This window comes from Poecilia mexicana, unplaced genomic scaffold (assembly GCF_051168715.1).
Source record: "Poecilia mexicana isolate PSO_F unplaced genomic scaffold, ASM5116871v1 scaffold_15, whole genome shotgun sequence".
NCBI lineage: Eukaryota > Metazoa > Chordata > Actinopteri > Cyprinodontiformes > Poeciliidae > Poecilia > Poecilia mexicana.
The window spans coordinates 28,806,318-28,830,349 of NW_028263384.1; the positions used below are offsets into that span (position 1 = coordinate 28,806,318).

The following is a 24,032-nucleotide window of genomic DNA, read 5'->3' on the forward strand; positions in this document are numbered from 1 at the left end:
CGTTTGAGCTCTTGACTTGGCCTCCAAATATTCCAGATTTTTCAATCCAGTGGGGAATCTGTGGGATTTGCAGGACAAACATGTCCAATCCATGGAGGAGACACATCACAGACCGAGGGTCAGCGACCGACCAGACAGTTCTGCGTTGGTGAGCCACAAAAGAAGCAACTTCCTGAACAAAACTTTAACATTTCTGAGTTTAAAAAGTTTAATATTTTAAACTTTTGAAATTCAGAAACTTCAAGATTAATCTCAGAAGTTTTCCAGAATATTCTTTTTTCTAGAAGATCCACAAAAGCAATACAACTCTGAAACAAAACATGGACATTTCCACGTTTTTTTTTATTGTCAGATAAAACTTCCTAATAAATATCAACCAAACGAAAACATCCGTGGACTTTAGGGGAACTATGGTTAAGTAGAAAGTCCGTAGTGTTTTACATGTAAATGATATGAGCAGTGAAAAAACAACATAAATGCGCATATTAATCAAACAACACCCCAAGCAGAGCATGATCACAGGGATCAGTGGAGATAATGTGGACTAAGTGATAAATATGAGTCACTCAAACTGGAGGCTACTGTGAGCGGGGGCGAAGAGCCAACTGTGGCATCCAGGCAGAAGCGTCCTCCACTCCGCCTCCTCTGGCTCCTGCACACGCAGGGGAAGATCCATCCGAGGCTCAGGATGAAACAGAACGGTTCGCCTCGATTCTGAGGAGGTGCTGCAGCCGTGACAGCCTCAGAGTCCGGCTGGCGCCCCCACCACCGGCTGCAGCAGCAGCGCGCTGCAGGCGCACAGAGCGGACGCATTGCTGCTCTTCACGTCTTTCTGGGGCTGCTCATTTGGACGCCAGCGTCCCACAGAGACAGTCGACCGGCAGCGGGTCTCCCTCTCAGAGGATGGTGCTGTCCTGAGAGCTCAGACATGCCATCTGTCTCTGCTGGAAACGTCGCTGTCTGGGCTGCGATTCGCTGCGCTCCTTGAGGGAATCAAAGTTGGTGCAATGGAGACTTCCGGGAGTGATGCTGGCGTCACATACTTGGAGAAAGCTGATGAGAGAGATGGATATTATGATCTGGAGCATCTCCCTCCACTGCTGGAAGATGAGGTGAGGTTGTGGATTTTACTGGAATTGGTTTTTAAGGTGTGATAAAATAAAAAAAAAAGTACGTATGATAGATACATCATGGATACGTTAATTTATTCCAGCGTTTTAATTCACTAAGTGAAACTCACATACATGAATTAAAAAAACTGATTAATACAATTTAAGTGTTTATTTCTGTTTTGGATATTGTAGTTTATAGTTAAAAAAATGATCAGAAATGATTTTTATGACCTACATAACCAATGAGGAGGACTACTGGCTTGACCAGAGGAGGCATTGCTAAAGATGCTGGCTATTTATACAACATAATAATGCAAGCATGTTAATGGGAAGGAAGGAAAACTATGGCAGAAAAAAGGTCACTGAGAAAACTGTGAGGCAAAGCAGGAGTTTGGTTGGTCGGAGCTTCAAGAGCAACGATGCACAGATGTTCCCAAGATATGGGCTGAAACTCCTGAACCTGCCGGTACCACAGGTGTCTGAAACCACCCATCATTCATTCAGGTGTTTGGAAGCAAAGAGGCATTTAAAACAAACCCAGCAGGGGTTTGGAAAACACCTTCCTGGTGTGTTTTTGAGCACTTCCTGTTCCCTCTGCTGACAAGCTTTATGGAGATGCTGATTTCATTTTCCAACACAACTTGGCAGCTGTTCTCAGTACCAAAAGTGCCAAAACTTATGTTGATGATCATGGCAACACTTAGCTTGATTGGCCAGTAAACTGACCTGGAATTTCTCTACAGAATTTCCATGAATTATTGTACAGCAGAGAGCAAACAGCATATAGACGAAGTATATAAACTACATAAATTGACATTTTTCTTGTACTTTTTAAATCACCTTATCTAATATTCAGTTGTCTGAAAACTTGAACTTTGGGGTTTCAGTAGCTGTGAGTTACACAGCAGGTCTTGCTGCGTAACTGATTCAAATCTAAACTTTTTGTGTGAATGTAGAAACTACTTACAGCACATATGGGACAGCCTCCTGCTTCACATGTAATTGGCTTCAGCAGCCAGAAACGACTGACATTTTACACCAAAGTCGAACACCTTGTCCTCAAAAATCAGTGAGTATGCTAACGGTTACCAGCGTTAGCCATTAATGTGTTTATTTCTGTTTTATACAAACCCTTAAGGACAGCAGCAGGGCTCAAACATTGTCATGTTTTTTCCTGTCAAAGTGTTTCCTATGTTTATTCAGGGCTAATGTTAGAACCAGTTCTATATGGGTTCAACAAAGCGAACCAGCTTTGGACTGCTTCATCTGACTACTTAATCATCTCAACTGTAAAAGTTTGAAAATGCAACTTCTATTTAATATTTTTTTATTATTATTTTGAAATTAACCGAAATATTGTGAAATTTAACCTAAATATAATCTTAGGAACTCATGAGAAGAAAAACAAAGTATTTTCCTCTGCTGGGATAGTTTAGGGAGTAAACTATCAGCACAGGCTTTGCTACTCATTGGACCTTCACCTGCTTAATTCAGGACAAACTCTGAGAATGTCCAACTTCATAACTGGCTTTGTGTGGAAAACAATGACACTCAAGAACGCTGACCTTTCCCTTCCTCTCACTTCCAAAGGTCAAAGATCTGGAGCGCAGCATGAGGCTGCTGGGAGCCTTATGTAGGCTAACACATTTAAGTTGAGCAGGCTGAGAGACTAGTGTTCCCCTGCACTGTCCTCATGGGAAGCTATCTATTTCTGGTGATGCTGCTCCTGCTGCTACTGCAGGAAGTGGTTCATCTCTGCCCTGTAATTTCTCTCCACACAACTTGATCACACAAATTTGACATTTTCTAACAACCTGCTGCCTCCTATGAATATGTTCAATAATTATTTCTAATCAAGTGTTATTCATGGGTTTCCAAGGAAGACCTGCAGTGTAGGTGGCAGAAATGTTTAAATAAAGCCCACTTGTGAGATGCTTTAATTGTCTGTCTTGGAAAAAGTGTAAAATTCGTGTTCAAGTGCTGGGTGGAGGATTTGACAGTGACTGCATCGTGACACACTTTACTCTCCAAACATCCACCCCGGTGTCTGAGTGACGGCCAGGCTTTGTGTTCTGAGCCTACAGAAGATCCTGTAATAATCAGACTTCTGCATTATGCTGGATGCTGCCTGGGATTTCTGGGATCACTGCGCCTGCCAGGGTAAATGGTGCCAGTTGGTAATGGATCGCAGATGATGCAGTGTGTTCAGTGTGGGTGTGTAGATTACAAGTGAGTGTGTGCACTTTATGTATGTGCACCATTTGTCTTAGAACAAATATTGTCCCCTGCAGAAAATACTTGATTTCCTGCATCTGGTTTCAAAATTAGGTCACCGTTTCTAAGTGCTCTGTGTGTCTTAGAGAGGTGTAAGCACATATATTTCTATTAATTAAGATCTCGTCTGACTCTAGTGTTAGTACTTTTTGTTTTTCGTCAATTTGTCAGCGGTAATTTACAAGAAAAATCTTCTTGGACATCATAAATAACTGAAGTGATAATATTCAGTCACAGTTTTTGTTATTTTTGAGACAAGGAGAGATGGTGGAACTAAAGCAATTTGGACAAACATCTATGGAGCGATGAAATATATGAAGTAGTTATTCAAAGAAAAATACATTTCTAAAGCTCACTAATTTAAATAGGTTTTGTGGCTTCTTATTTACAATATTTGTGTACACATATTTGCAACACAGAACAAGATGAAGTAGGTCCTCTATTTTACCTAAAGACAGTGATTGTTGGATAAGGTCTGCATCGAATCTGTACGCTGAATTAATTTGTGTTACATTGTGATGGTCTTGTTGTTGCTCATATGATCCACATATGTAAATATTGGCTGGGAACAAAGTGTTGGCTAGACGGCAGCTGGCTGTGGTGAGTCAGCAGCCAGACCATGGAGGTGACAGGGTAAACCCCATGTAGAGTTTCCCCCCATGACAACATGTTGCTGCTGTGTTTGAGCCAAGTGGACTCCAGCTTGTGAATCTGTACTTGGACTTCTGACTACCTCAAACCTTGACGTGACAAAGTTCAGACTTATGGAGTTTGAGTGGCATGACAGACGACGTCCTGAGTTTTGATGGCTGCATCATTGTAGTACATTAATCCTCAGGAGGAAAATACAGTTTGATCAAAAATGAGGTGCTAAGTTTCACTGTTTCAAATAAGAAAACTGCTTCCAAAAACAATGCCCGTAGGAACAAGAGCAGAAATGACAACATTTACCTAAATGCTTCCTGAATTTAGCATAAATTAATATTTGTAGATGATGTGTGAATTAATGATTATCTGAGCTCAGTGAAGTGCTGTTAAATCCCTGTCTAGTTCTCAGTGGACTAAGCAAACCCAAGTCTCCATCTTATTCTCCACGTTTGAACTGCAGACTTTTTTATCATGACTTTCGACTTTTAGATGTCTTGTGCTGGTTTGATTTCTTTACTAAAACAAGTGTCATTTAGCTGTACATAACTATTTAAATAGTCTCTTTTTTTCAATAAATTGGGCCTGTTTGGATTTATATAAAAAAGCTCTTTAGATGTTGTGACTCCGCCTCTTCCCCACCAAACAGACAGTATTATATGTTTAGTATCCTTCAGGAATATGAATTTAAAACAGGAGAAACTAGATTTAAATGAGGTGCAACTTTTATTTATACTGCCATTTTGTTCATCATAGCGAGGATCTCAATTATATAAAGGCTCATCCTCATCCTCCTATAAATGGTGAAAGCATAATAAAGCTCTCCAGATGCTCTGGCTACCTTCCTACAACGTTTCTGGACGTTTCCCTGGCAGCAACAACTTCTGGTTAGGTGCCTCGTAATTAATCCATCTATTCTCTATTACTTTCAATTAAAGTCGATGACCTTTCTATTTAATTGAATTAACAGTTCTGGTCATTTACTGTAAAATTTAGTCTCCACATTTAAAAAGAAAAGAGAAAACATGTTATAATAATTTCTATCATTAGAAAAGACAAATGTTTCTGCCAAGAACAGATCCTGTGAAATAGGGCATTTTCTGAAGTTTTGAATAAGAATTGTGCATAAAACGACTGAATCCATAAAGAAATAAAACAAACTAATTGTAACCTGACATTTTTTGTTCATTTTGAACCGTCCCATGCTCTGCTTACAAAGAGTTTTGGTGTTTGAGCCCTCATGCTCCCTGTTCTGCTTTTGCAGAGAATAATATCTCCCCAGTATCTCAAAAATGCAGGTTTAAAATGACCTTCAGCCTCAGCATCAGTCTGGATAGCAGAGTAAAAAGCATCATAGGTGTTAAGTTTCCAGTTTTTGGTGTTCATTTTAGTTTAATTGATGGGTTGTATTTGAGTCGGTTTAAAGCAGTGATTGCCAGGTGATGCTTGCCCTGCTGGATGGTGTTCTTTCTTTCTTTATTTACCAGAACATTCTTTACCTCCGCAGGAAAATGTCTCCCTGGCCGACATCCTCTCTTTGCGGGACAGCTGCCTGAGTGAGGAGGAGGTCTGGGCCGTGTGTGCAGAGTGTGTTCTGGCCCTGCAGAGCATCAGACCCTCCCACCTCTTTTACACCTTATGTATAACACCAGACACTCTGGCCTTCAACGCTCATGGGAATGTTTGCTTCATGGAGCAGCTAAGCGGTGAGGCAACAGAACACATAAAGTTTTTGATTTCTTTTTTTTTTTTGTCAGATTTCTGAAATATTTTGCATGCTCTTTGCACTTACTTGAAAAATACTTTCTTTGGACAATTTAAGTTTGGAGGATAAATCCTACACACATACTAGATATAGCTTCCAGTTGTAGTACAGCCAATATGTGGGCTGCAAAATCCTACGTGCCTGTTAGTGCATAACACTTATACAAGAAGTAAGCTTTATTCCAATATTACATAACAGACTTGATCAGAAATGCAGCAATAGAAAGTCTAAATCTAGGTTTATCCAGGTTAAAATCTAGTTTTTTATTGAAGAACATTCTCAAAATTACTTTGCCAATTTCACAACACATGCAAAGTTTTTTAAATGAACTTCCAGATCACTTCCTGTTTTATTCCTGTATTTGTTTCAGCTCATTTTATTTTTCCTCTCACATTACGCACATCAGCACATTACATGTGTTACACTCTGCTGCTCCATGCTTTGCTTCCAGACATCAGAAATTGATAAGCATCGATTCGGTGAACGTAGGTTGCCATGGAAATTGTTGTTGTGGCAACCGTTTCAATAAAGCCAGCAGTCATGCTGCGTTGCTTAGTCATCTATTCATACTAACACACTGCTTAGCAAAGATCACACATTCTGGATGCAATACATGCACACAACAGAGATAGTTAGATTATTTAGTGTTGACCTATTAGAACATTCGATTTTTCTGTAAGATGTTAAAGAGGAGAAAGTCATAAGAACATGAAATATTTAGATGAAATATCACAAAGCAAAAGTTATCATTCTGTGATTTTTCCTTTTCAAAGTAGTCCCAGGGTGCAGTCAGTGTTAGTTACATATATGTATATATTTATATGTGACAGGTAAAAGAGCGTAAAATAAAAAAACAAGGACAAGGTAGCAGAGAATGCAGCCGAAAGTCACTGATGAGGGAATATGCCAAGTTTGTTCAAGTTTGTAACACCAAACTTGAGCATAATTGCAATACACAATCATTCAATTCATTAAGGTAAGATTCATATACTGCAGCCAATGAGAAGGAAATCAAGAGAAAAGTTATCTAAGAGTAGCTTGAATGTTCAAAAAGCCAGAACCCAATTAATGGACATACACCGTTGTCCCTAGTACGGTCAGGAGAGTTGCTGGTGCTTATCTCCAGCGAGCGTCTCGACTGAGAGGCGGGCTCGCCCTGGACAGGTCGCCAGTCTGTCGCACCCAGAAGTCATATTGAAAGTAAAAAAATAAAAAATAAAAACACAGGAAAAGAAAAGACAGCATATTGTAATCTGATCAACTTTATGCTCACAAACAACACCAAATAGTTGTCTCAGCGGTTATGTGGTTGAATCCTTAGTTGAATGTCCTGTCATAACTGTATCTGTATCCATTTCCATCTGCTCTTGGTTGTTTTTTCATTTAAACCAAAACTCCAATCATGATCGTTGTCATAATCAATGGCCGATTATTCTCTCCAATAAAGAGACTGTTGTGGTTAATAGGAGAATATCAGTCCTCTTCACCAAAGCTCAACCTTTTTTCTACATTTTTGATATTTGTAGCAAAGTGCTACATCCTTTTTCTGTAAATGATCTCAGATTTATTAAGCATAGAAATATTTTTTTGTCAAGAAAACAATCTGGTATGTGTTTACATTGAGGCGTTTGCAGATGTTGGAAATGGCTACATTTGATTGTTACAGTAGGGACCCAAGAAAACACAGAAATGTTCACTTTAAAATTACCAATATTGTTTGATCACCCAAGCAACTCTGACCTTGGAGGCTCCAGTTTCCATTAGCTCACCACTAAGACATATCAGTACGATTCATTTCAGCTGATTAATTACTGCAGTAACACCAGGGAGGCGGCGGGATGAGTATGTGGGTGCTGCGGCGATGTTCACATCATGCAAATTGAGTCAGAGCAACAAAATGTCCTCGTAGTCATCATGCAGAGAGGATAACAGATAACTGTTAACTTTCCCCATGAGACTTGACATTGCAAGCTGTTCCATTTTGGATGAAGCTCCTACTGGCGGAGCGCCGTGGGAGATCTGATCGGGAGGGTGTGTTGAATCTGGTAGATTGCTCAACTCATCCTACCTGTTGTGCTAAAATGCCAGAGGCACACATGACTCACACTCCATCAACCTGATATAAACTGCTTAATGACTATTTTTATTTCTCTTCTTTGATGACTATTTCAGCGTGTTACAATTTTTTCCTAGCTACAGTGGTTTTACATGTGCCTTCCACTACTTCTTACACAGTCATGTTCTTTGAAGTGAAAAGCAAAGAAGAGAGAAGGAATGAGAAGGAGGAGAGGATGGCAAAGACTTGAAAGGAAAGGAAGAAACATGAGATTACTGGGAAAGTGAAAGCAAAGATGATCTTAACTGGTGACAAAAAGAAGAGAACGAACCAAAGGAGGAAACTGTAAAGAGAGAAAACTGGAGAAAAAAACGATTAAATGTTTTTATGAAAGAAGCTAAAACTAAAACTTTAAAGAAGAGAATTCTGGGGAATAAAATATTAAAGTAAAATAAAAAATGTTAAAGAAGAGTTTCTGCTCTTTGTAGCAAAGAGCCGAACTCAAACGGCGAACTGTCATGACCCACTTTATCCCTGTTTCAAATCCTCCCTCTTTTCTTCCACAGCTCTCATGTCCTTCTCCAGTTGAGATGAGGCACACAGAGCTTATGCACCTGTATGTAGCAGCAGCCCTGAGCACTGACCCACTTCAGGAGGAGGATGCACCCGATTCCTGCTCACCCCCTTTCAAATTCTGATCCTGGAGATTATCTGGAGATTATCCATCACACATGAATTATGCAAATTGAGAGAAGCAGCTCCCGTTTCATTGGACTGCAGTGGCTAAATAAGCACATGCATAAGTCTAAGAGTTCTGTATTGATGGCATCAATAGTTGTGAGAAGGGAACAGGCCAGGATTTATTTCCCTATCAGTTGCTTTGCATTCAAAATGTCAATTCTCCCCCAGATGTGATGTTGCTGTGCAGCAGAGTTCAGACATGCGTGACAGTGACGTTTCTGGATGTTTTTGACCTGCAGATGATCCAGATTGCTCCTTTGTCCCTCCGGAGTTTGACAACACGGGCAGCACATTCGAGGTAAGAGAGATGTGTCGTCGCAGCACATCATTCTCACGTAACTCACTGTCAGGTGCATGTTGTGTAAAATGTTTTAACTAAAAGGAAATAGCTTCTTTAAATGTTCTTCCTTCCTGAAGCTATCAGCCATTCATCTTTATTTCTTGCACTTCATCTAAGCTAACCTTAACCTAGTTTCTCTGCAGCCTAATTGCCTGGAATGTTTTATACTACCCGGTCTATTTCTTCTGTATCATTTCGCTGTGGGATTCAGCTCCTTTGATGCTGAGAGGGTCATCCCTGTTTTGCATGAGCATTGCTCCTGTGGGATCACAATGTTACTGCAAATCCTCCGCAGTCTGCCAATCTGCTCAGTTTGAGTTACGCAGCAGGGATATTTATCGTTGTTCGCAAACGCAATTTCCAAACTTGGTTGTTCCTGCAGGTTCAGTTATTGGAAGTTACAGCACAGACCAGAACGGCTTTATGCATACATTAGATCAATGCAACATGAATCTGTGATTGTTACAGTTTAAAGCAGTGCAGATGTTGAACTGTAACAGATCATAAATTAATTTTGCCAGGTCTGGCATCCTGTTCAGCTATTTTAATAATAAAGCCTGCACTATGTACATTAACAAGCATAAAAAAATCAGTGCAGTTTCTTTCGAACTTATCAACAGTTAATGGTAAACGTTCTAGAGAGGTTGCGATTGTCTTACTTTGTTTCATAACAAAATGCTGTCAAACATCCTGAAATTACATTTTGTCATCCTTGGGAAAATAGCTGCTACATTTGAAATGTTCTTTTGTTCCATTCAATCTGCAACTCTTCTGGTTTCAAAAGAGAAAAAACTGAGATTACGTTTGAAAACACACTCCCAAGGTCAAGACTTTGTGGAGGAGTTTTTGCAACAGTTGCAGCTGCAAGGCTCCATAGTTCTGTCTCTAAGTTTGGCTCGCAAGACTTCTGGGATTTTATCTCTTTGCTCAAGGAAATATTACTCCTGTTCCTTCAGATTGTTACAGTTTCTCTTAGGCAAGTGTTTGAAATTTTTATAACCCACCCAGCCTTGTTTTGTGTGTTTGAGGACTTTGATACTTTTCTATTTTCATGGTAGTAAAATAAAAATAACACAAACAACAAAAGAAAATCAATGTGAACTGAACTTGGGAATCATTTTGAGATGAAGATGAGAAAAGCTGTTTCAGCTCAACTTGTTAATCTGTTTTAATAATCAGGGCATAAAATGCTTGTGCCAGCAGTTTGTACAGATAAATTATTAAATATTATCAGATTCTAGTTGTTATCAGGAAAATGGGTTAAAATGACTAATGTCTATGTCAAAGCTAAAAGTAGTTGGAAGGAATAACCTTATAGACTGGATTGTTATACCAGTAATGTTTGGATTAAAATGAATGAATGAATGAATGAATCTGCTAACACCAACAATAAGCAGGAATCCACTGAACTTCCTTCCTCACTTACAAATCAAGTCTCAAACTCAGACATTACAGGCCGTTACCTTCATATCAGGAGTTTGTGAAAATGCTGAGTCATGCTTCACATGATAAACTTCACTTTGATGAGAAATGTCCCGTCGCTTTCATGGTGTGAGATTTCATGCCGTTTTAAACATTTCATCACCATTGTTTTTCACAACAAACTATCATTAACAGTCAGCCTAAACAGGGGGTGTTTGTATTAAATCTACTGAAGGTGTTATAACCTCACACATCTTCTTTTATCTTTTAACATATGTGACCCAAACCTGGAAGAGGATTCTGCAATATTCAAATGTTTGTGCTTCTGTGACTCTGGCTGCAGGGCCACATTTTCTCTCTGGGCTCCACACTTTCCGCTGCACTGAAGTTTGTCATAGAGCCAGAGCTGGAGGCTGAACTGGGAGAAGAAGTTCAGAGTCTGCTGCAGCAGATGCAGGAGGAGAAGCCTGAGGACAGACCTGAGCTGGAGGTGCAAAAACACTGACAGAGACGGGCTGACGGATCGAACGCCTCACTCTAGCATCAATGTCCGAATTGCATATAAGAAAATGAAAAGTCAAAAGTGTTATTATTGTTGTTAATTTCAGTGAAAATTGCATTTTTGATTGATGAGTTTCTACTGATCCAAGATGAAAACCTTCCTTATAGTCAGTCTTACTGAATCACTGTAGTCTTTAAAACAACCAGGAGGTTTTTCATGACTGTATTGTTCTTTTATTGCTTGGCGCTCCTTAGCAGCACCAAGAGGAAATATAATGTAAGTGCAAATCTGTTTCAGGCTTAAAGCGAGATGAGGATGGAACTTTTTACAGCCTGGTTCTGTTTCAGCAAATCAAAAATGCAAAGTTAAGCACATTTGAATCACAAAATATTGCTTATACTATGTATTATAATAAAAACATAATTAACTATTATTATTATTATTATTATTATTTGCCATAAGCTGAATGGACTCTATGTTGGTAAGCAGTCCAGGTAAAACTAAAGTATGTTTTATGAAATTTCAAATAGAGTCTATCAGTCTTATTTTAAAAAAACAGAAGAAATGTATTTTTCTGAATGTTGCAGACTTTATGATGCAATTCTCCCACAGGATATTCTGCTGCTGGCTGAAGAGCAGCTGTCTCAAACATCTTCTGCTACAGTGTGCCGGAAGTTATCTTCAATTGGACGAAGAGTGCTCTCCATTGAATCAGTTTCAAATATTCAAGGTTCTTATATTTATTATTCCAGGGTTTTTTGCTGCCCAAAGTGATTTTCTGGCCTCTGATTTGTGTCTTTTTGCATCCACAGATGAACAGGAGGAATCTTTGGAGGAAAGATGGCATCATTCCAAAGCCAAATGTCTTTTGAAAAGACTAAACTCAGAGGACAAGACCAAAGACCTTTCTGACACCTCTGGGTCAAACAGTGTGTCCAGACAGCAGGTAGCAGTTTTTGGGACGATTTTAAAGGGAACTTTGTCTTTCCTATAATGCAGCCTTCTTCATCTGACCACTAAGTTCAGATTGCTACCAAAATGAGTTTTTCGTGGGCATTGTGTACTTCTATAGAGGTACCAATAAGGCAGAAATCTGTTTTTCACAAGGTCATGTGATTCTTGGAGGCTTGTGACATTTAAATTAAAATTGTCCAAGCTGGCTATTGTGTGTTTGCCTTGTTACCACAAACTTCCTTGATTTTCAGCTGCAAGATATCGTGTTCAAACTAAGTTAATCACATCTACATTGCCTTTGTGGACAACTACCACTGCAGCATAGGTACTTTCCTCTCCAGGAAAACAGGAAAAAACTCCAGGAGAAAACTCATTTTTCCTTTAAAAAATGAGTTTTTTAAGGAAACTCATTTCCTTAAAAATGATAAAACATTCAGCAGCATAAGCGTTGCAACTTTGCCATGTGCAAGCAAGAGATTCCGTCTTTTATTGTGAACTTATTACTTTGCCATTGTTGTTAGTTAACTCATAAATCTCACCGATTCTCTTCGTAGTGTTGCTTAGAAGCTCTTTATTTGACCTGTTCAGAACAGCTGAAATGAATGATAATGCTCTCCTCCTGCAGGTGTGTGGGGCCTGGGATTCCTCTCTATGGGCCGAGGATATGGACAGCAGTGAGGCAGACGGCATGAGTCTGACAGATGAGATGGATTGTCGGTCTTACAACAGCTCCCCAGTGAAGAGGAGATCCCAGCAGAAGTTCAGAGGAGCCAGGGGAGCCCTTAATCGCTCCTGCTCGGTGCCGGACTCCAACAATCCCCCGTGTGTCTCCACTCCACCTCACGGAGATATCAGCATTCCTGTTTCTGACCTCACGGAAATAGGAGCTGACGAACATCTAGACTCAAAGTCTATGTGGAGTAACAGACTGGAGAGACTAAACCGGGGCAAGTCCTGTGAGTCCTACCCTCACTGTAGAACTCAGGACCAGGAAAATGGATCGCAAGGAACCGATCGGGTATACTCTTGCACAGAAGAAATAAATATTCAAGACTGTGTCCAGCCCATGTCACGGGGATGTATCCAGGACTTGGTCGCCTCCTGTGCCTCCTGTCGAGAACTGGAGATGGCACAAAACTGTTTAGAGGACGAGAGCGCGACAAAACCCAGCATTTCCCTTTCCTATAACTACATGACCAAAAGCATGCTGTGCCTGAACGAAGAGTCTCAGGATGAGGTTAGTCACTTTTACGACAAGTTTTCACTTTTCTGAACCTGATGTTGCTTCACTGAATCTACTCACATATATTTTAGACACTTATTTAGTCTCCTGAAAACAAGGCTGTTTGAACCAAAAAAGCTCATCATTATGATGCATCCAAGTTGATTGCATTGCAAAAATATTTTTGCAGTTTTTCATCCTAAAACCAGAAACTTCATTGTGTTTTGTTAGGAGTTTTTGCGATAGACACAACAGAAAGTGGTGCATATTGTGAAGTCAAAAGAAAAAAAATGACTAAAAACATATTGCAATTAGGTGTTTTAGTCTTTTGGGATATATCGCTATCAGCTTTCATTATACTGATTAATTTCTCCCGTTCCTCATTGGACAGTTTGTCATGGATAAATGTCCATTGAAGAATAGATAGTCTTTGGATAAACTTTTTCAGGTTTTACTGCAGATTCTCTGTTCCAGCTGCTTCATCCTCACAGCATGATCCTTTCACCACCAGGGTTTAACCATTAATAACGAGCATTTAGCCAGATTTAAGTGTTAGTTTTTCATGAAGCATTCTGCATGTTACCTAACCAATTCTTCTTTTAGCTTCTTTTACATTTTGTTATGTCCGACACGTCAATAATGGCAATCTGAAAAAACAGGTACACGCTGTTTTCTATTGAATTATCCCAACCAAACATCAGATTACATGTTTTCTGCAGCCTTTCCATTCAGAACCTCTTACAGGACACAAATGCTAACCCTCCTGTTAATTGGACCTGCCAGGCCAACAGGTTGAACTCCTCAGATACTAAGTTACTTTTTGTTTGTTCTCGTTTCAGTGGATCTCTCTCAGGGAGCTGCTGACTCTTTGTGGACGGAGGCTTACGGTTAACGAGCTGTGGACTTTGTGTTACACCTGCCTGTCTTCACTGCAAACTTACACTGACTTTCCAGGTGATTATTTTCCTGTTTGTGTTAAATTTCCAGCTCTGAACCTGCTGATGTGACATGGATAATTTCATCTATCACACACCCATCTAGGGACAAGTCGTGCTATAAGCACTTTGATGCAAACATGGGGCTGCTGTGCTGTTCAGTCTGTCTATCGGCTTGTGTCCCTATCAAATATACTTAAATTGCTTCAAATTTTTCTAGTTTAACGTTGAGCACCATTATAGTCATTATGTCGTACAAGATAATATTCATAAACCACACGAGGACAGTAAACGGTACCAGAGGTTGGTGTGATTTGGGCACCAACCTTTGGTTGTATTTATAGCTGCAGGATTGATAGACTGAAACTTATTTTATTATCGCTGCACAAAGACATGACAGTGAAACTGCCAATGAAATGTCGCTAGACAGAGAAAAAAATAAATAAAAATTGTAAAATAAATTGTGTTGAAACTATACTGTCTGATTAATTCTTTCTTTAATAGGAGTGGCAGTCAAAAGTTCATCTACAAAAGGAGAATGATTGGTTCTTGTTCTCTCTTTGTCTTTAGCCTATTTATGCCTGGACACAGTTTATGTGAACTGCAAGGGAGAAGTGATTTTTCTCAAACCTAAAACCGTCGGTAGGTGTAATACTGTCAGCTGCTCTATGCTTCTTATTTTATTCACTTGTAAATGTCTGGAGTTCGTTCAGATGAACTGCTGACTTCATGCGTCTTCTTCACAGAATCACATGATGGTTTTTTTCTTGCACCTGAGTATCAGGAACACGGTATTGTAACTGAGAAGGTCTGTCTGTCAGTGCTGGTTTTACCTTCTTGTACAATTAAGTGGTTATTAGCTGCAGCTGGAGATTTTTATTCTATATTTATGCATGACTTGTGTGTTCTCAGGTCTGTGTGTACGGGGTTGCTGCGATCCTCTGGGCGTCAGCCAAGTTCAGCTTATCACCAAATCAGAAGCTGGCGATGCCTCGTAAAATGAAGAGACTCCTCCTGGAGATGGCTAAGAGGACCCCCATGGAGAGGCCAACCATCGTCATGGCAAAAAAGGTTTTACTTGGAGTAATGATTGTCCTGGAGCCACGCAAATGTTCTCTGAGGTTGTCTGCTGCCTGAAAAGCAAAATAATGTTTTATTTGACACTGAGATACATTCTTACATTTATCTTATTCTGCTTCTATTTAACTTCCAGCTGAATAATTTTACACTAACCTTTACTTTAAGCCCCTAAAAGTTCTTGGAAATAAATGTAAATGGAGCATTTTGACCCGAGTGAGTAGGAAGCAGTGCTAGTAATCCACGATTTCCTGTTTTCTTGGATAATATATATGATGTGAAAGAGGTCCATTTCTGGTTGCCAGTCTTCAAAATAAGAAATACAAAAGAACATACATGTCATGTAAGGCAGGTGTGTAATAATGTCTGATAAATGAGTAAATTACTGGCATTGAGTAGCTGTTCTTCCTACGTTGCTCAATAAAAAAAAGGTAAAACTGGAACTGTGATGAAAAAGTCATTTTATTTTGTGTCGGGTTCAAATCCATCTTAGTTATATGGACTGCAGTGGAGCATATATTTTTAATCCTCTATTGTTTTTTATTTTTTTCAGAGCTGCATCTGTAATCTTTCTCGTCAGGGGATTAGCGCTGAGACTGTCTGGGGAAACCTCATCAGCAGAGTTCACCCGGTAAGCTTTTCTGCAGCGCTGCAGTTTTATGTGTTCATTTCCTGGGATTATTTGAACCTCAGAGTCAGAGTTATCTGTTTTATGTCACTAATTGACAGCGTTGTTCTTTATTGTCATGAATGGTGATGTCTCTTTTTTTCAGCCAGCTTCAGAAGGCCACAATACTGATGATTTGAGTGAAAGTAATAATCAGAGCTCAACTGATGAGCCCCAACCAAACAGTGGTATGACGGTCCTACTTCAGTACCAATGACCCTCATGCAATATACAGAACTTTGCACTAACATGCAACAAACCTTTACAGTGTCTTGCAAAGCTGTTCCTATCACTGGATTTTTTTCAAATCATTTTAGAATGTGACAAATTTCAACCTTCTTATTCCGTGCCTCCTTTATTCTGATACCCCTAATTAAAATCTGGTGCAGCCAGAGCCTTCAGAAGTCTGTTGGTTGTAAATTGACAGTCCACTTAAATCTCAGCACAGATTCGAAGGCCTCAGAGGTTTGTTAGATAATCTTAATGAACAAACGGCATCACAAAGTCCCAGGAACATAGCAGAGGTTAGGGAGAAAGTTTAGATAAAGTTTGTTTAAAAAGCAATTTCCCAGTCTTAGTACATCTCAGAGCTCTGTTCAATCCATCGTTTGAACTTAGAAAGAGTGTGACACACATGTAAACGCCAAAGACATAATCACGTACCTCAACGTGCAGCCAAGTAGATAACATGTAGAGGAGAATCCTGAAACAAAAAACACTGACTCAGCAGAAAGAGCCTGAAAAGACCGAAGTCCAGTTGAGATGTTAGCGTGTTGGATGATGTGTTGATGTTAGCGGTTGTTCTCCATCTTGTCTTACTGAGTTTAAACTTGTTTGCAAAGAAGAATGGGTATAAAATGTATCTTCTAGCTATGCAGAGCTGGTAGATTCATACCACAAGAGACTGTAGCTGTAATTGCAGAACAAAGTGATTCTACAAGACATCCAGTCAGGGAGCTAAATTCAACAGCGTGCCACACAATTTGTATTTGTGAAAAAATGTATTTTTTGTGTTTATGTGCTAGTTTGTGTCAGTCTATCACATGAAATCCAAATAAAATACAATGAACTTGTCCTACGATAATGAAATGTAAAAATATTTGCAAGGTTTTGCAAGGCACTGTATAGCAACAAGTTAATTATTGTTAGCAATGTGAGCACAACAAGAAATTTGTTCTGGTTGTGCAGACATTTCTCTGTGTCGTTTGTAGTTTCTTTATAAGTAGAAACAAGATCATGGCAGCAGATCACCCAAAACATTTTAGAAGTGTTATTTGTACATAAGCAGTGTGCATTGCATGAGACAATATCACTGATATTGTGTCTGGGATTGTTGTAACCACGTGTAGGCTTTGTGCCCATGGCCACTGAGAGCCGACTGGCTCCTGTGCCTGGCCCTGTTCCCCACAGCTATCCTGAACTCCAGCTCCCAGAAGCCTTCACTTCCACTGCCACACACTTCACTCCAATCATCCTGACCAGTGAAGGGGAAACAGAGGAGGAGAACCAGCATCTGGGAACTGTCACTCTAGGGTATGACATCAGAAATACATTGTGTGAATGTAATGATAACCTACTTAAATTTGGTGCAAACTTAACTTCTATAGCAAAGAAAGAAGACTAACAACTCCACAAGACGTTCAGAACTTAACTGGATTGTTTCTTTAACAGGACAGCAGACAGACTGACAAAGAGCAGTGTTCATGCTGCAGAAGGCTGCCTACATGTCCCTCCTTCTGACGCCAGTCTACATTCAGAAGAGCTGACTGAGTTTCACACAGTCATGAGCACCTCTTCCAAAACGTCCAGCACAATACCCGAGGACTCTCCTTCAGCTCTCTCTGATGTTTCCCTCCTTGAAGTCTCCCTTCCCAGTCTCTCTTCCCCCTTATCCACTAACCTCAACAGCTGTGGCATTTTCAACAATTACCTCTTTTGGCAGGATCCTGTGACAGGACATCTGTCCTTGGTGCCCGTCAAGGTCAGGGCTCCTGAGTCTCTACACGGGTTGGACATAAACCCGTCTTTGGTCCCTCAGTCTTTGCTAGGCCTGATAACAGGTCAGGAGACCAACCTGTTTTTTGACTCTGTGAGTGTTACTCTGAGGCCTGGGACTCAGGATATATTTTATTTAAGTGGTAGCTCCACAACGTCAGACGGCTCTCTGGATCGTGCTTCACATCAAACGTACTGTGGGAAAACAGAAACCCAAACCCAGAGCTCTGCCTCCAGAGGTCAGCCTGCCCTGCAGGACGTGATCGAACTGCTCAAAGGACACTTTTCAATTAAGGGACATTTAGACAATGGCCGTCAAGACGTCATGATGGGTAAGAGCAACACACTCCTTCTACATGAGGAGAAAATTGACACAATATATTCGTGTATTATTGCTTCATTAATAACACGAGATTAAAATGATTAAATTTTTTTGCACTGGCGACTTTCATCAATTTGAGTGTCTAGCTGCATTTCCATTGACTGTACAATTTGACATTTCAAAAATAAATTTGCTTGATGAAAACATGGCAATTTCGAAAAAACTAGTTTGTTGATATAAAGTTTTGGTGCTAGGATGAGGATGTTTTTTTTTACCTTATCGAAGTTCGTTTATCTTGCAAAACTGAAGTGGAAGCACCTTTTTCTCATCACGAGTCACTTAATCAGCAACCGATGTTGCCACAGGTGGAATCCACAAACAAGATGACGACAGGAAGTAGTTAGAGGATGTTTCTAGTACCTTTTCTCAAGATAAATTTATTCAAGTGTGATTTGAACTGAAATATTCTATTAAAATATTCTTATTTAATAGAAAATCCACAATTGCAAATTGTTATTTTTTGATATTAGTGGAATACTTGCACACTTTGGTAATGGAAACCCGTCGGCAGTAGTTCATGTGGTCCCTGAGCTCCCCCTGTGCATTAGCAGGGGGAGCTTTAGCTCAGTGTTTTCAACATTTTAACGAGATGCTGAACTCTGCACCCAAAAAGATCTGCAGCTTTAGTACTTGAGTCATTGAGCCTTTACAGTTTGACTATAACTTAAAATCCTTATACTTTTGATGCTTGCTATGCATCCACTTTGAGGACAAAATGTGCACCTGCTCATAAATATATCCCTCCCACAAACATCTGTCCAGTTTGTCTGTTTGGTGCATACCAGCAGTTTTACAGCTCATTGTTTTTATCACCTTTATGTTCCTTTAATCTCTATTACCATTTGGACTAAACTTAAAGGAACTTATTATTGAACTTTTTAGTCAATTTTTGTGTGAAAATAAAATCATTTTTGTGTTTTCCCAGGGGAATACCTTTTCTGCTTGAAGGGACTCCGGTACCAGCAGTTTTCCAGTGTAGTGAAGGAGAGATTCTGTGACCTGCACTGGGACGATGACTTACTGGGTGTGTTGCACTGCCTGGTGAACTACAGCTGTTCAACACTGTGAGCAGGTCTTTTTTTGATTCTCTTAATACAGTTATTTATTTTGTAAATGGACGTTCATATGACCGGGACACGCTCTGCTTTCTTCTGCTCTGTTGTCTCTGTAAGAAGAGCAGGTCACAGTGCCTCGATTGCCACCAGCTTCAATAAGCCGATGAGCTTTGATATGAGTCACTAATTCTGATATATAAAAAGTTATTTATTAGTCTGCTTCCTGATCGCAAAATGTTCTTTTCCATTTTTTCTTTTTTGCCAAAAACTGAAATATATTGCATTGAGGTTTTGTCTGATAAACCAACACAAATGAGCACATTCTTATAATGTGAAGGAGCAAATGTTACACTATTTTAAATATTTTGTAAACATGAATCTGGAAAACTGCTATACATTTGTATTCAGGCCCTTTTACTCTTGCACCCCTAAATAAAATATGCACGTAACTTAATCTGAAATAGAGCTGAGAACTCTTACAAAATGTTTTAAGCCCAAAAAGGCCATTAATGGTCCCTAAAACTTGACTGTGAGCTGATTTGAGGACTGGTGAGACAAAATTGGACATTTTTGGAAAATGTGTGTCATTTTACTAACATATTATATCAGAAAAATAACATGATAAGAACAGTGAAACATTGTTGTGGAAGTGTAACATCTGGGTCTGATTTAATTCTGTAGGACCTAAATGTGGAGGCTGTAATTGATGGAGCTGTGAGTTCTGCTCTCTAGTAGAAAGTCCAGAAGGAGAATGCTCAGCCTCCAGTTCATTATGGACCATGCAGCAGTGATCAGAGTTACACTAGCAAGTCCACACAGGATCATTTACAAAAGAAGCAAAATGATTATCGTGTTGTGGGCTAATCAAAGCGGGGAGTCTAGGGACTTAAATCCAATTGAAATGTAGTAGCGTAATCTTAAACAGGCTGTTTGTGCCTTAAAATTCTCCAGTGAGGATAAAAACAATGCATTGAGCCAGAATCCCACCAATAGCTATTCATTATTCACATGGGGCCAAAATGGTACATTTTTCTTCTAGATAAGTAAAATCAAATGCATTCTGTGTTCATTCAGGTTGTCTATGTATGATATCAAATGTGTTTGATGATTGGGGATATTTAACTGACAACAAAAGCAAGCACAGAGGAAATTTATAAGGGGGAAAATACTTTTCCAGATCTAGAAAATACCACCATGAATCTGTTATCTAACAGCCTGTAAGCTGCTGCCACAAGTCAGCAACAGACTGTTTCATGGCAATTTCAGGCTTGCTGAATGTGCCTTATCATCTAAATGATGTAGAAACAGATAATAATATGGTTCACAGTCTCTGATGTTGCTTTGAGGAATCTTAATTTACTCAGTTGATAATTTGTGTACTACCAACGTAGGACCTTTTAGGATCGCTGAGTGTGTAACCAGAGATGATATCAGAGTCAATCGATTAGAAGTAGCTAAGGTACAAGGATTTGTGGCAGATAAAGTTTGTCTGTAGCATCAGGCCAAAGAAATCAGTCAAGGAGTCAGGACTGCTGTTTATCAGCCTGGAAATGTTGCCAAACTCGATTCCACTCTAATGCTGATGCTGATAAGCTTATCCACACCGTCTAGTCCTGCTGACATAATCCTGCAATGCACCTATCATTGGGATTCAAAGCAAAACAATGCAAAAGGTTTTGTACTTCCAAAACCATGCAACCAAGGTCCTGATGAGAGTTCAAAACAGACCACAGCTCCTCCAGTATTCCCTCCATTCACTGTCACACCCTGTGCCTGGATTGTGTACGAGTTTTGTCATCTCACCTTCCAATGCAATACTTTCCATCATGCTGACAATCTCACACTTCTCCTGCCTTTTCTATAATATTAAAGGGGGAGTATTATGTATTATCAACAGTTCTGAGCCTCACATCATGTCATAATGTTAGTCCCCTCATTACAATATGCCTGGATTTTTTCATGCATGTTTCATCCTTTAATCTCCCCTGGTAGCCAAACGAGTGGCATAGCCAAGCGCTGCCTCGTGCACCAAGCTCCTCCTTGGAGCTGCAGTCTCTGGTCCAAACTTCCACATTACAGAGCCCCTCAGCTCCTTTAGACTAGCCAGCAGCAATTAGCAAACACCTAGTGTAACTGTGAGTCTGCTGATCTTATCATATAATCGACATCTCAGTGAAATGCTGGTGAAAATGTCAAGGCCTTGATAGAGGAGCTTTGCTTTGATGATGTCCTGAAAGCAGAATGTCAGAAAGAGGAGGAGCTTCTTAAAGAGACAGATGCCCAATTTCAAGGTGTTCAATTGTGAAGTCAAGTTTCTATGAAGTCATGTTTGATATGTGCAGCATTTTTATTACAAATGAAGGTAACATAGTTACTTGACTGTGCTGTAAAATCCTATTTTAATTAACGTTTTTGCATTGTGTCCTATGGACTGCAAAAACAGTTAATAACACAGATCTAAACATTTATTCTGAATGTATTTTCCTGTGGGTTTACACCAATAGAAATGCACAAAGATAATGCAGACCACTCTGATCATTAAATCTCCTCTGCTCGTTATGGAGGTGTAACGTTATACCCACCATTTAAAAGAGGTTTTCACACAGAACGCAATTAATACAAGAACTAAAGTCAGCAGTTTAGATTGTCTCTACGGTAACAGCATGGTGTTTTAATTTCCGGTGCACACTGGATACATGCATAACCTACTGCTTTGCCTTGTCACTAATATGCTGAGAGGAAGCCCTTGGCCATTGGTGGAGCTTAAGTGTGTGAATGCATACAAACATGACATGCAAAAGACAAGCAGAGAGACTAGCCTCTCAGTTCCTCTGACTGCTTTTCATCCAGTGCTGCCATGATCTTGTGCCCAGGGCAGCGTGCTAAGAGACTCTTTAATCTGCTGCGTTAGGACGACACAACGGCTTTGGAGGGAGATGGACAAGCTTTACCTCTGGCTGTAGGCTGCGGATGGCACTGTAGCCTCAGCTCTTTCTGAACGAATCAGAGGAGAGTTTTATCTATTTATTACTCTGTCCATATAAAATTTGAGTAAGAATGGATCTGGGTGATTTTGACAAGCGAGAGCAGTCGCAGTGAGATTTGTCGGCTGCCGTCTTTGATTTGTTGCTCCAGCTCACTATTGTACTGATTAACTGATTATCATTGTTATTTCAGTGATTAATGTTAATTAATTCCCTCATTTCCAACATCTTTAAATGCACCGTGTGTTGTGTGTCTCCTGAAGCGCCCCATGCAGAGACCTTAATGAGCAGACTCCATCTACGGCTGTGAGGAGGGCAGCCATCACTCCACCCTTCACCACCGCTGCCTGCAGAGGGAAGACACAAGTTTGCCTGCACAGCTGTCTCGATCTGAATGGAAACATTCACGCTTCTCGTCCCGTTGCTGGCGGGATATGGGAGGGAAGTGAGGCGACATCTTGCTGTGGGGAAGATGAGACAGTGCTGGAGGGTGCTGAAATAAGATTGGAGAAAAATCGGTTTTGGATAGGTCAAGGTAGGAAACTCACCTGTGCACACTTATGGAACTGAGTTGGATTGGAATGCAGGTTTCTGACTGGTCAGTTTAATTTTGGATACATTTGTGAGGATTTATAATTTGCTAATTTGTCACTGACATATTCTAATTCATATTTAATTGGAAAATGGAGATATCTTGTTGTATTATCTGCTGGTTTGTGAATCTCAATGCGTCCAGCATCGTAAATGTTGGCAGTAGTTTCACCTTTTGCAATAAGAAACTGCAGAATATAGGTAGGGCTGTCACATTGGAATATAAAACTGAAAACTATAAAACAAACATGTCATCCACTGTTAAGTCTAATGCATTTGATGCATTTATGGTAATAGGTCAGACTAGAGATTGATCTAATATGTCAGCATTTTCTCAAATGAGAGTTTTTTGCTGTCATGAACATTTGAATTTTTCACTCTGGATCCTGTTTAAAAAAAGTTTTGTTCCTTTAAATGCCGGTTCCATGTGGATGCAGGGCACAAACAATTCATTTATTTAGAAAAATAAACTAATAACTTAAAATATGCAGCCTAATACTTAAAATGATCAACAATGGCAACTTACTACCGAAACTTAAGCAAGTTTTAAGTTACATGGAGAGTGACAATAATGGGTTACTGTGAGAATTTCAGCAACACTTGAAGTACAAAGAAACCAACTTTATTAAAAGACCAACATGTTTTGTAATGTTTCTTTTATCAGGGTCAACACAAATAATGAAAACAGTCACACTTCATTCTTTAAAGTGATTTAAATTTATGATATATTTAAAGAGCCACAGGTCTGATTTACTCACTGGTTTTCTGTATTCATGTTTGTTTTGCTACCTGCCTGTGCAGATCATTTATAAAAACATATCAGAGAAATTAGAGGGAATATTTCTAAAATAATTTGGCGCTGCCGCCTCTTTGAGTGCCTTGATGATTAAAACTAAGCTTCCTATAGTTTAACAAAAGTCCTGAAACATGTTTCATTTTGATTCGTTCATGTTTTTTGTCCTGAGGTTTTTAAGGTTTTTATAGGATTTGTATGTGCCGAAAAGAATCAATACTGCTTTTAGATTTGAAACGCTTCTGTGATGTGCTGGGAAATGTCTCTTTTTAAATCTACTGACTGACATATCAAGCTGTTCTCCAGCTTTGCACACATTCATAAGAGTCCAAGCCGCTCCAGAAAGCTCCAGAGTTTTTTTTTTTCTGGAACTCATTCCTGGCCCGTCACAGTCAGCAACTCTGCTGTAGTTTCTTTCCTGTTAAAATATGCCAGACAATCTTGGCTACAAACAAGCTCTATAAAAGGTATGCGGAACAAAAACGTTAGTGATAGGGCTCGAGGTTGAATTGCCTGAAAA

General features: G+C 39.7%; 1 protein-coding gene across 1 annotated transcript in view; it reads left to right on the forward strand.

Moving 5' to 3' along the window:
• The first annotated feature begins 512 nt into the window (after positions 1–512).
• The window catches only part of kndc1 (kinase non-catalytic C-lobe domain containing 1), a 39,721-nt gene continuing 16,201 nt past the window's right edge, over positions 513–24,032 (forward strand). Inside the window, 20 exon segments of the mRNA XM_088013207.1 lie at positions 513–539; positions 542–571; positions 574–894; positions 897–1,112; positions 5,539–5,737; positions 8,833–8,891; positions 10,699–10,845; positions 11,470–11,587; positions 11,670–11,803; positions 12,437–13,048; positions 13,873–13,987; positions 14,539–14,610; positions 14,715–14,836; positions 14,839–15,039; positions 15,599–15,676; positions 15,819–15,900; positions 17,062–17,245; positions 17,384–18,039; positions 19,015–19,153; positions 22,392–22,663. Of these exon segments, the coding sequence (XP_087869333.1) occupies positions 513–539; positions 542–571; positions 574–894; positions 897–1,112; positions 5,539–5,737; positions 8,833–8,891; positions 10,699–10,845; positions 11,470–11,587; positions 11,670–11,803; positions 12,437–13,048; positions 13,873–13,987; positions 14,539–14,610; positions 14,715–14,836; positions 14,839–15,039; positions 15,599–15,676; positions 15,819–15,900; positions 17,062–17,245; positions 17,384–18,039; positions 19,015–19,153; positions 22,392–22,663 (3,784 nt within the window).